Here is a 12,560-nt window from a genome sequence, read left to right as displayed (position 1 = left end):
CCTCAAATCTGGACAGGTTCTGGTCACGAGCAAGTTCAGCTCCAATGTGCCGCTTTTCTGCTGTCTGTGGGATGCTCCCAGACACATATGCTGCTGGATTCCCTTACAGCGGGTCCTTTCACTGTTTAGGACATCTCTAGACTGCACTCTAGATGGCGACACTTCCTCCTCCTGTGTCCCATGAGTCAGACTGTAACCCCTCCTCTGACTCTTCATATGCATTACACAGTCCTTCAACAATACATAGAAAACAGCGATATCTTGTGGCCTGATAATATCATTATTTTAAAGAAGCAAAATCTATTTACAAGTACAGTGTTACACTGGTGTGAATACAGGTATACACAACTATATCACCCGCATGGATTGACACACATCTCACATATGGACACAACACCTATAAGAGCCTTAGAATCTGCAGCTCCAGCCCCGTGGCTGGAGGAAAATTTCTTCCAGATAGCAATTCACTTTATTGGAGAGATCACGGTACCTTGGCTGCACTTGTGGAAATGAAGAATCCTCGAAGGTATAAGATTAAGGTTTTTATTACCTCAACACGTTTTGGTGCTGGACTGCTGCTTTTTTCAAAGTAAAAGCCAAACGAATTACAAATTCAGGAAAAGACAGATAAAAAAGAGTCACAAACTTTCTGTGAAGTTGTCAGAACTATATTACTGGCAACTTCTCAGTTAAAGGGATTGTCCACTTTCTCTTGTTAGTGCAATTTTCCTCTCACATTGACCAGCATTTCTGTCCATACAATGGTTGCCGGTGGAGGATTGTGTGATCAAACCAGTCCATCAGTCTCCTCCAATTGTAAAACACCTAACATGGGAAAGATGTTTTCCTATTGGAGGAGGCTGTTGTCACATGCTCCTTCTGTATGGACAGAAATGTGGATGTGGGTCAATGTATGAGGAAAGCTGCACTAAAAAGAGAAAATGGCCAACCTCTTTATCTGAGAATCCATTAGTGAGCTCCTTCTGACTTCAGACAGGAGAATGTACAGTGGGTATAGTAAGTATTCAGACCCCTTTACATTTTTCACTCTTTGTTTCATTGCAGCCATTTGGTAAATTCTAAAAAGTTCATTTTTTTTCTCATTAAAGTACACTCTACACCACATCTTTACTGAAAAAAAACAGAAATATAGAAGTTTTTACAAATTCATTAAAAATGAAAAACTGAAATATCACATGGTCATAAGTATTCAGACCCTTTGCTCAGACACTCATATTTAAGTCACATGCTGTCCATTTCCTTGTGATCCTCTTTGAGATGGTTCTACTCCTTCATTGGAGTCCAGCTGTGTTTTATTAAACTAATAGGACTTGATTTGGAAAGGCACACACCTGTCTATATAAGACCTCACAGCTCACAGTGCATGTCAGACCAAATGAGAATCATGAGCTCAAAGGAACTGCCCAAAGGAGCTCAGAGACAGAATTGTGACAAGGCACAGATCTGGCCAAGGTTACAAAAGAATTTCTGCATTACTCAAGGTTCCTAAGAGCACAGTGGCCTCCATAATCCTTAAATGGAAGAAGTTTGGGACCACCAGAAGTCTTCCTAGACTTGGCCGTCCAGCCAAACTAAGCAATCATGGGAGAAGAGCCTTGGTGAGAGAGGTAAAGAAGAACCCCAAGATCACTGTGGCTGAGTTCCAAAGATGCAGTAGGGAGATGGAAGAAAGTTCCACAAAGTAAACCATCACTGCAGCCCTCCACCAGTCGGGCCTTTATGGCAGAGTGGCCTGACGGAAGCCTCTCCTCAGTGCAAGACATATGAAAACCTGCATAGAGTTTGCTTAAAAACACATGAATGACTCTGGGACTATGAGAACTAAGATTCTCTGGTCTGATGAGACAAAGATAGAACTTTTTGGTGATAAATCTAAGCGGTATGTATGGAGAAAACCAGGGACTGCTCATCACTTGCCCAATACAATCCCAACAGTGAAACGTGGTGGTGGCAGCATCATGCTATGGGGGTGTTTTTCAGTTGCAGGGACAGGACGACTGGTTGCAATTGAAGGAAACATGAATGCGGCCAAGTACAGAGATATGCTGGATGAAAACCTCTTCCAGAGTGCTCTGGACCTCAGACTTGGCCAAAGGTTCACCTTCCAACAAGACAATGACCCTAAGCACACAGCTAAGATAACAAAGAAGTGGCTTCAGAACAACTCTGTGATCATTCTTGACTGGCCCAGCCAGAGCCCTGACCTAAATCCAATTGAGCATCTCTGGAAAGACCTGAAAATGGCTGTCCACCAATGTTCACCATCCAACCTGACGGAACTGGAGAGGATCTGCAAGGAAGAATAGCATAAGATCCCCAAATCCAGGTGTGTAAAACTTGTTGCATCATTCCCAAGAAGACTCATAGCTGTACTAGCTCAAAAGGGTGCTTCTACTCAATACTGAGCAAAAGGTCTGAATACTCATGACCATGTGATATTTCAGTTTTTCTTTTTAAATAAATTTGTTAAATTTCTACATTTCTGTTTTTTTTAGTCAAGATGGGTTGCAGAGTGTAGTATAATGAGAAAAAAAAGGAACTTTTTAGAATTTACCAAATGGCTGTAATGAAACAAAGAGTGAAAAATTTAAAGGTGTCTGAATACTTTCCGTACCCACTGTAACTCTTTTATCTATCTTTTTCTGAGCTCCTCTCAAATGATTTATGGTTAATTACATCAAAGTTGAATGTGCAAGGCAATAAAGAGCCTGTAAAAGCCTATCAGTGCAACGTTTGTATTGAAAACCAATCGCAAAAATGATTTTTAGCCCAAAATAGATGCAGTTAAATAAAGCAATATAGGTGGACAACCCCTTTAACTGTATGGAAATGAGGGATTTGTTATTTCACACCAGCGGTACCAAGCTGTAAAGATGAAATACTGTTTACTGGGGGACATGACATTTATATCTAATCCAATGGATTTATCAGATATTTACAGTTCTGCTCGTCGCTATTGGCACCACTTCATTTTTTTCACACACTGCACAATATCTTCAGAAATAAATGGAAATATACCAAAGTTATATCCTCAGGATTTTTTAATTAATGGTCCAAAGTAATACAGCAATAAAACATTGTTTTTCTACTTCCATGTTGCAATTTCAAAGAAAAAAAATTAAAAACAGCATGTGAACCAATAAAGGCACCCCTAATTAATACTTGATTGCACACCCTTTGGCATTGCTGACAACGTCCAAACGTTTCTTGTAGCCATCTATAAGTTTCTTCCACTTCTCAGGTGGAATTTTCTCCCACTCTTCCTCATGTAGTTTGTTCAAGCTCTTGAATGTTTGCAGGGTTCTTTTTCCCAATGGCCAATTTCAGCTCACCCCAAAGATTTTCAATGGGATTGATGTCAGGACTCATTGCTGACCATTTTAAAACAGTCCATTTTTTCTTCTTCAACCATTCCTGTGTACTTTGGGATGTGTGCTTTGGTTCTTTGTCTTGCGGGAGGACCCATGATCTTTGACACAAACCAAGTTTCCTTAGATTGAGTAGGACATTTTGCTCTAAAACCTCTTGATAATTCTCTGATTTCATGATTCCTGTGATACAGTCAAGGCCTCCAGTACAGGATGCAGCAAAGCAGCCCCACGGCATTATGGCTCCTCCACCATGCTTAATTGTTGGTAAAGTGTTCTTTTCCTCATAAGCTTCATTGCGCCGTATGAAAACAAACTGATGTTTTGCATTGCCAAAAAGCTCTATTTTTGCTTCACCTGTCCACAGAACATTTTTTCAGAAGGTTTGTGGTTTGTCAAGGTACTCTTTGGCAAAGATTAGTCATTCCTTTTTATGTCTTTTCTTTAGCAATGGTTTCTTCCTTGGTCTTTGCCCATAAAGCTCCACTTGGTTTAGTGTGCGGCGTGTTGCATTTGTTGAAACCATGACCTCAGACTGTTTCAGGTTGACCATCAGGTTTTTCGATGTTTGACATGGTGTTTTTTTCACCATACGCACCAACATTCAAATATATCTGTTGTCAATTTTCCTCTTTCCCCCACGTCCAGGGAGTTTCTTGACGGTTCCATGCTTGGCAAACTTCTAAATAACATTGTGCACTGTTGAAACTGGAATACCAAGGTCTTTGGAGATGGCCTTATACCCTTTGGAAGTCTTGTGTTTGCTAATATCAGCAGTTCTGATGTCCTCAGACAGCTCCTTTGTCTTCACCATTGTGACAAAGGAACAGGACATACTATGTGGCTTTTTAAAACACTAAAGTCATCATTCATTGGCTAATTCATGTCACATGGGCATCGACAATTAGAGGAGAATCTCTTTTGTGATTTACTACAGGCGAGTCAAAATGTGTTTCCATACTAAATTAATGTAAAGGGTGCCAATACCAGTGACACAGCAAGCTTTAGGTTTTTTTTTTCCCTCCCATTGTTTTTGGTTTTAAATTATTGTTTATAATTTGCTCTTTTGCATTTAACATGAGTGCTCTATACAAAAAACTTTCACTTGATTCATTTTTTTCAGGAGATATTTCACATTATGTACTTAAACTACATGTGTGCCAATAATGATGAGCAGGACTGTATTTGCTTTTTTTACTCACTTATATAGTGCCATCATATTTTGTAGCACTTCACAGATTTTATTGCCACTGTCCCCATTGGGGTTCACAATCTACATTCTCTATCAGTATGTCTTTGGAGTGTGGGAGGATACCGGAGAACCCAGGCAAAACCTAAGCAAACACGGGGAGAAAATACAAACTCCTTGCTGATGTTGTCCTTGGTTGGATTTGAACCCAGGACCCCAGCGCTGCAAAGCTATATTAATCTCTTGTAAATGTCCTTACTGAGTCTGTTGTGGTGTTAGTCAATAAATAGAAGTGTCTGGACAATGTTATGCAGAGTTGGAATGAGCATTCATATTTCTTTTCTAGATGATGCCCTATTTTGTTATGCATATATTTGCAAAATTGCCAGGACTTCCAGGTCTTTTTGTAGCATGTGCCTTCAGCGGGACATTAAGGTAACAAGCCATTGAGTATACTGTAAATAAGAATAAGAATTAAAAATATTGCATTATTAGTTAATGATATTTAATACTAGAGTCTTCAGAATATGTTACATTCCCCTCTTAGAGCTCCACAAAATGTGCAGTATCTCGTTATTTATGTCCACAATTCTGTGCAGTTTATATTGATATACATATATGTATCTGTATAGGGGAGCTCTAATTTTCTGACTTAGGAAACAATTTAATTCTGATAGCAGGCGGCTACCACTAGAGGGAGATAACTGCATATGGATTTAGAACAAATAGTATTGAAAGAGCACTCTGGAGATTTTTGAATTATTTTTCCATTCTGTAGTAGTGATACATGTACGTGTAATGAGTGCAGTAATCTACTCACCGGTCTCCATCTTCTTCTGCTTTCAGCGGAGCTCTGGTCCCCATCATTAATCTACCGGACCTCACAGTGTCTTCCGTAAGGACTGGAGGTCATTTTTTAAACATTCTCAATAAAAGTCTATGAGACTCTGAATGAAATTACAGAGCCTCATTTTAAGGCTACGTTCACATGTTCAGTATTTGGTCAGTATTTTCCATCACTATGTGTAAGCCAAAATCAGGAGTGGAACAATCAGAGGAAAAGTATAATAGAAACACGTCACCAATTCTGAATTTTTCACTCACTTCTGATTTTGGCTTACAAATACCGATGTAAAATACTGACCAAATACTGATCGTGTGAAAGTCTCATAGCCGTATATTAAAAACATAGCTGCTGCTCCACACAACAGACACTGTGTGATTCAGCAGGTTACCAATTAATCCAAGTGTCTCATTAAACAGGTTGTCTGGCCTTAGGCTACAAGTCTGCAGTGACTCTAAGTCACTGCAGACTTGTGAATCTTCACATCACACGCACTGCGAGCTGTGAGGATTCTCCTATGCCAGTATAGGTGGGCGCGTGACAGCAAATATGTTATTTGCATATATACAGTCACGTGCTGACTAGACGTGTGTGGCCTCTCACAATCCGAGTGTATTGAGCGAGGTTTGACACGTCTGGTCAGGGTGTGTCCAGAAATATGAAAATCACATACTTTCAGTCACCCGCCTGCCACCGGAGACACAGCCGGCTGCGAGGATTCTCAAGTTGGCAGTCACAGAGTGGCTTGTAGCCTAAGGCAAGGCAACCTCTTTAAACTCAGTTGGAGCTACATTAATCTGTTTGCAATAAGCGCCCTCTAGTGAAAGCTTGAGGTAGTCACTATGACAGCGCCGCAGAAAATGGAAAACATGGGACATAGTATTTATGTACCCAGCCTGTATGGTAGCTACATCACTGCTGTGATGGCTTTAAATGTAAATTACCATAAGAAAGGTAACGGAAGCCTACAATATGAATATCTAATAGACCACCAATATTAGTCCAAATATCACCTTCCAGCCTGGTCAACATCTGACTGGATTTATCCCCATTTACGATCTATTTACATGGCGATAGAAAGTTTGCAGTAATTTTTTCAAAATTGTCACAATTGTAGCAACAAATGTAATATGCTGCCACATGTGAATAGACCTTAAAGCAAATACAAATGATCATCAGAAATAAAACTCAGCTCTCCATTATAATTCTCATGTGCATTATGTTTGATATTTGATACTGTATCACAGCACAGTGGCCGCCAGCATCAACGCTCTTGCTACTGTCACATATGAAGACATTGTTAAGAACATTTTCAAGAACATATCAGACAAGAAGAGCACCTGGATTAGTAAAGGCTTATGTGAGTATTGACTATTATAGTATAAATAGAGCTAGTTATACATTTTTGTGCGCATTTCTTTTTGTGTGTGTGGTCTTCTAGAACTTAATTTTTATTTTCTTGTTTTTATAAAGAAAATAAAGCAACTTAGGGCAAATAGTCTCAATTTAAAAAAATACAATTTGGTGAATATTGTACATGTTTTCTGCAGACCTATGTGTTTCCATGGTAACAGACTACAAACAAACCCTGTGTAGTCTGGTCCTGCATTAATACTCCCTTCTGCTTGCCCTCTATTTTCTGAATGATATATGAAAAGTTGTTTCATTAAGTATTTTAGATGCACTGGACTTATGAAAAGAACCTACCTGTACAGGTCGACAATCCTTTTAAAATCTGATTTAACAACAAACATGAGTGTATAAAAAAATCATCTAATTTTTATCGATAAAAAACAGACGCTTTTCATCTCGGTTGTCATCCCTATGCAATACGTAAGGCATCTATTTTTAGACCAAATACATTTTCTCATGCAATGCAATGTATCTGTAAAAATCAGATGCTACAGCATATGTTTGATGCATATGTGATCCATTTTTTTTTGCGTATCCATAGATTTGAATAGGCGGGTCTCATCCTACATACTGAAGTCACTAGTGCATGCTCAGATTTTTGTCACACATAGATTTGGTCAGTTAACAAACAAAGTAGCACTCTGCAACAATAAGTATGTAAATAGGAAGTACTGTATGAAATTTGAATAGCATCACTGCTGTAGAAAATAGAAATAAATGAGAAATCTTAGCTCATAAATTGGCCAATTCATGTGTACCTGGTAGCCGCGATAAGGCGTTTCTCAATGTCAGGACCCTACCAATGTGAATACCTCTCTAAGAGACATCCGTTTGCTTATGTGTGGGAAAGTAAGATCCTACTGCAATTAAAACCACCTGCAGCATAGAAGTGGAGTGCTCAGTCAAAGCTTAAACATAGAAACAGAAAAAACTGACGGCACTTCCAATACAAGAAATAGGTGTGAACAGGTTCTTACTAGGAGCCGCTACCTCCATATACAATTAACAAACATAGCAGAACACTGCAATGCTAAGTATACAAACATGAAGTATGAAATATGAATAACATTACTGCTCTAGAAAATAGAAATAAATGAGACATTTTAGCGCATGTAAATATGAAGTATGAAATATGAATAGCATTACTGCTGTAGAAAATAGAAATAAATGAGAAATCTTAGCGCACTCCACCTCTATGCCGCAGGTGGTTTTAATTGTAGTAGGATCTTACTTTCCCACATATAAGCAGATGGATGTCCCTTAGAGAGGTATTCACATTGGTAGGGTCCTGACATTGAGAAACGCCTTATCGCGGCTAACAGGTACACATGAATTGGCCAATTTATGCGCTAAGATTTCTCATTTATTTCTATTTTCTAGAGCAGTGATGCTATTCAAATTTCATACTTCATATTTACATACTTAGCGTTTTAGTGTGCTACTTTGTTTGTTAATTGTATATGGAGGTAGCTTCTCCTAGTAAGCACCTTTTCACACCTATTTCTTGTTTTGGAAGTGCCGTCAGTTTTTTCTGTTTATAGATTTGGTCAGTGACAGAAAAAAAATGGTCATCTGAACAGCGTAATTGAATAACATTGGTTCTCATTATGTTCATGTGATGCTAGTTTTTCTGGGACAGCACATGGACTGAAAATACAGTCATGTGAACTTAACCTAAAATCACATGCGACTGCAGGTTGTAATTGCAATATTGTGATCCTTTCTAATATTTTAGGTGTCCTGTTTGGTATTCTATGTACTGTGATGGCAGTGGTTGCATCGTTCATGGGTGGAGTCGTACAGGTCAGTAAATAATTACTTCTGGCGAGATATATGAGTCAGTCTAGTATCCCACATTATATTTCTAACATGACAATAGTTTACCAATATTGAGGAATCAAACAAAAAAATGCATTTTTAAAAAAGCACTCCGTCCATCAAAGTTTTTATTCTTTTATTATATTATATAGCACTATGCACTTACAGTTGCTTCTTTTTGCCTTTCTACTTTTCTCTATTCTCCCCTCTGTGTAAAAACAGCAAATCTCTTTTCCCTGCATGAGTCATCCTCTTCTTCACCTCTTGTCCCAGCTGCTCCCTCCCCCCCCCTGCCAGGGGCTTTTGCAGTGACTTATGACTCATACAGGTAAAATTGACCTCCTGTTTCTACACAGAGCTTAGAAGGATTCAGCTAGTCAGTTTTTAATCACATGATGTCATAGACCTAATGGAAAGAGAAGAATTAATTGGGTATAAAGGCAAAATGAGCAATTGTAAGTACACAGTGCTTCTTTAAGTATGGGAGTGCTTCTTTTAGTATTAAATACATAATATCAGAACATATTCTGTCTTTACATCTGTATTGTATGAATAGAAAAATAATATTATATATCATTTAGTTAATTTATTATGTACTATATAAACTCTTGCACTAAGTAAAGACTACAAGTAAATCATGTCAATAGCCATCCTACACTCCTGTGTTTTTGATTCCTTGTATTAAGCAAGACGAAAGGAGTAACACTTCACTGAGGGATCAGACCACACACAGGATTTGTTTGTAGGCTGTAAGCATAGCAACATATAATTCTACACGGGACTTTTCTATGCAAATTGATAATATATTTTTAATTAAAGTTGTCCTATTTTGTATTTTAGATGCATTCCCTTTCAATTTTTCACCCCATCTAAATAAAGTAGCCATATGAACACTTGTTTTTTGTTAAATGAGTTGTATTTTTAATGGCACCATTAATTTACCAGATAATGTACTGAAAAAAATTAAATAATTATTTGTGGGGATGAATGTAGAAAAATATTAGCAATTTTGCTGATTTTTCTTTTAATTAATTTTTTACATCATTTACTGAGCAATAAAAATAACATTGACTTTATTCTGCAGCTCAGTATGATTCTAGTGATATTAAACGTAAATAGATTTTTTATGTTTTAGCAATTTAAACAAAAAAAATCAAAATATAAAAATGTAGCTTATGCCATTGTATTCTTAGACTCATAAACTTTTTACTTTTCCTGTTATGGAAACTGTAGTTTTTATTGGTGCTATATTGGGTACATATGATTATTTCATTACTTTTTATTCCATTTTTGAGAGGGTGAGGTGACCAAAAACAGCAATTTTTATATTTTTAGTGTGTTCTCTATACAGAATAAGTACTGCATGATTCAATAGCGTTGACAGTTACAGACATGCCATTATCAAGTATGTTTGTGTTTTTTTTTTTTATTTTGTTTATTTGAAGGGATTGTCCAGCAAAAAATATAGATTGTAATTGACAGATCTTGGAATAATAATAATAATAATAGGCCCCTCAACTAGATGTGTTCAAAAATGTTCCTGTGCTAAGATAATCTTATAAATGTGCCCCTGCTATGTACTGTGTAATGGCTGTGTCTCACCATGTAGAGATGCTCCCGTTCTTTATTGGCACATAGCACAGCTCCTGGCCAGGAGGGAGGAAGCATAAGGCACTTATGATAAATGAGTATACATATGGAAAAGTAGGAGTTCATAGCTATTACTTTCTTAAGTAACACATTTCCTGACCTGAGGTATCACAGGAGTGAGTGTTTCTGCTGCATCTGCTGCCCTCTGAGCACATCATGAATCAAATCAGTGATGTAGCTCCGGCAGCTGCTGAGCTTATATATCATTAACTTAGTTTGTGCAACGTCACAAGTCCTGTGAGCTCATCATAAATCCTCACTTCTGTGATAAAACAGGCAGGTAACTGTGTTATCTTAGACAGGGAAATATGTTGTCTCAGAAAGTAACTGCTGTGAGAACCTGCTGTTTCTTCTGTATGCTCACTTATTGTGCTCTGTTGTCCCTCCTCTGGCCAGGATCTATGGTAAGTGCTGACCATGAACTGGAGCAGCTCTGCATGGTCGGACACTGCAAATAACAATATATAACAGGGGACATTTATAAGATTATCTCAGCACATGAACATTTTTTAACACATCAAATTGTGAAACTTATTATTGCTTCAAGACTTATTGAGCAAAATGGACTTTGTTCATGGGACAATCCCTTTAACAAGTGAGAGAAAGGAGGTCAATTAAATGTTTACCAGCATTTTCCTATTACAGGGGTTTTACCATGATAATAAATGTATTATGAGTAATAGCTTTTTGAAAGGTAGTAAACGTTTCAACTCTGATTTATTTTCAATAAGATATCATTTTTCTATTGGAGGCTTAATAATAAAGCATGATCACTTATTTTCCTATTTGCTGCTAACAATTAGAGATGAGTGTTGTTCGACTCGAACTGTTCACCAATCTCAAATTCGAGCTGTTTTGGGCGGTGTTCGAGCCGTTCGGCGAACACGAACGATTTGAGAAAAATTCGGCTGTTCGAGGTTATGTTCGATAACTGTTCGTGCACCAAAATCATAACTGGATTTTTTCTCAGTAATGATGAAAATTAATGTTAATACGCAGTTTGAGTGTACAGTGGGGTGGGGGGAGGGGCAGGGGATGGATCTCTGCAGGAATAATGAAGATCTCCATTTTTTTTTCTCTTTCCCGCATTTACAGTGGGGAGGTGCAATCTGTCAGCCTATCAGCAGCGCACACACGGAGCGAAGTGCTTTTTTTCACACAAGCAAGGGCATGTGTCATTGGCAGTGTATGTCACATGTCCTTGCCCTATAAGACCAAGCCATTTTCCCCATCGCCACCATTTTCTCACTGCTGCAGCTGCGTGTTAGACGGCACCGCTGTTGCTGTGTGAGCTATACCTTGTTAATTTCAAGCCAATTTTCGCACAAATCTACAGATAGCTTGGGAGTAGGGAATAGTTGTGATTGCAGACCTTTTAAGGACTAGGTTACAGCATTTCCTACGACTTTTATCAGGCAGGTCTGTGCTCTTAAATAGATAGATTGTGGGAGTAAAAACTAATTGTAATTGCTGTCCTTTTCAGGACTAGGTTACATCAGTTCCTATCAGTTTTTGCCAGGCAGGTCTGTGCCAGTGCTGTGCAAGTTTTTTTCACAGCATTTGGCTGAATCTAGCAAAGCTAATCCTTTTTGGCCTATTGCAGAGTGTGTTAGTCAGTGGAGTAGCCTATCTGTGTTGCAAGATATACCACCTGTGTATAGAATACCAATTTTTTTACTGCACCTAGTGAAGTAAAATCTTTTGGGCATAGCATCGTTCTATTAGTCCATCTATACTGACCTCCATCAGGTTGCAAAATGAATATAATTTTTTTCTGCATCTAGCTCTGAAAAAATATTTGGGCTTATAGCAGTGTGTGGGACTTGTTCTATTAGTCCATCTATACTGACCTCCATCAGGTTGTAAACTGAATATAATTTTTTTCTGCATCTAGCTCTGAAAAAATATTTGGCCTTCTAGCAGTGTGTGGGACTTGTTCTATAAGTCCATCTATACTGACCTCCATCACGCTGCAAATTCAAAATAATTTTTTGTCTGCATCTACCTCTGAAAAAATATTTGGCCTTCTAGCAGTGTGTGGGACTTTCTCTATTAGTCCATCTATACTGACCTCCATCAGGTTGCAAATTAAAAATAATTTTTATCTGCATCTACCTCTGAAAAAATATTTGAGCTTCTAGCTGTGTGTGGGACTTGTTCTATTAGTCCATCTATACTGACCTCCATCAGGTTGCAAACTGAATATAATTTTTTTCTGCATCTAGCTCTGAAAAAATATTTGGCCTTCTAGCAGTGT

At 38.1% G+C, this 12,560-nt stretch overlaps 1 protein-coding gene across 1 annotated transcript in view; it reads left to right on the top strand.

The window, feature by feature from the left end:
- SLC5A12 (solute carrier family 5 member 12) overlaps positions 1-12,560 on the top strand; it is a 106,900-nt gene that overhangs the window by 65,027 nt on the left and 29,313 nt on the right. Inside the window, exons 8-10 of the mRNA XM_073658060.1 lie at positions 4,925-5,013; positions 6,670-6,782; positions 8,571-8,638. Of these exons, the coding sequence (XP_073514161.1) occupies positions 4,925-5,013; positions 6,670-6,782; positions 8,571-8,638 (270 nt within the window). The remainder of the gene's footprint in view (positions 1-4,924; positions 5,014-6,669; positions 6,783-8,570; positions 8,639-12,560) is intronic.

Source organism: Phyllobates terribilis, unplaced genomic scaffold (assembly GCF_046119375.1).
Source record: "Phyllobates terribilis strain yellow unplaced genomic scaffold, ASM4611937v1 Scaffold_13__5_contigs__length_258822181, whole genome shotgun sequence".
NCBI classification, from domain to species: domain Eukaryota; kingdom Metazoa; phylum Chordata; class Amphibia; order Anura; family Dendrobatidae; genus Phyllobates; species Phyllobates terribilis.
Note: the sequence above shows the minus strand (reverse complement) of the source record. Positions and strands in the feature narration are given on the sequence as shown.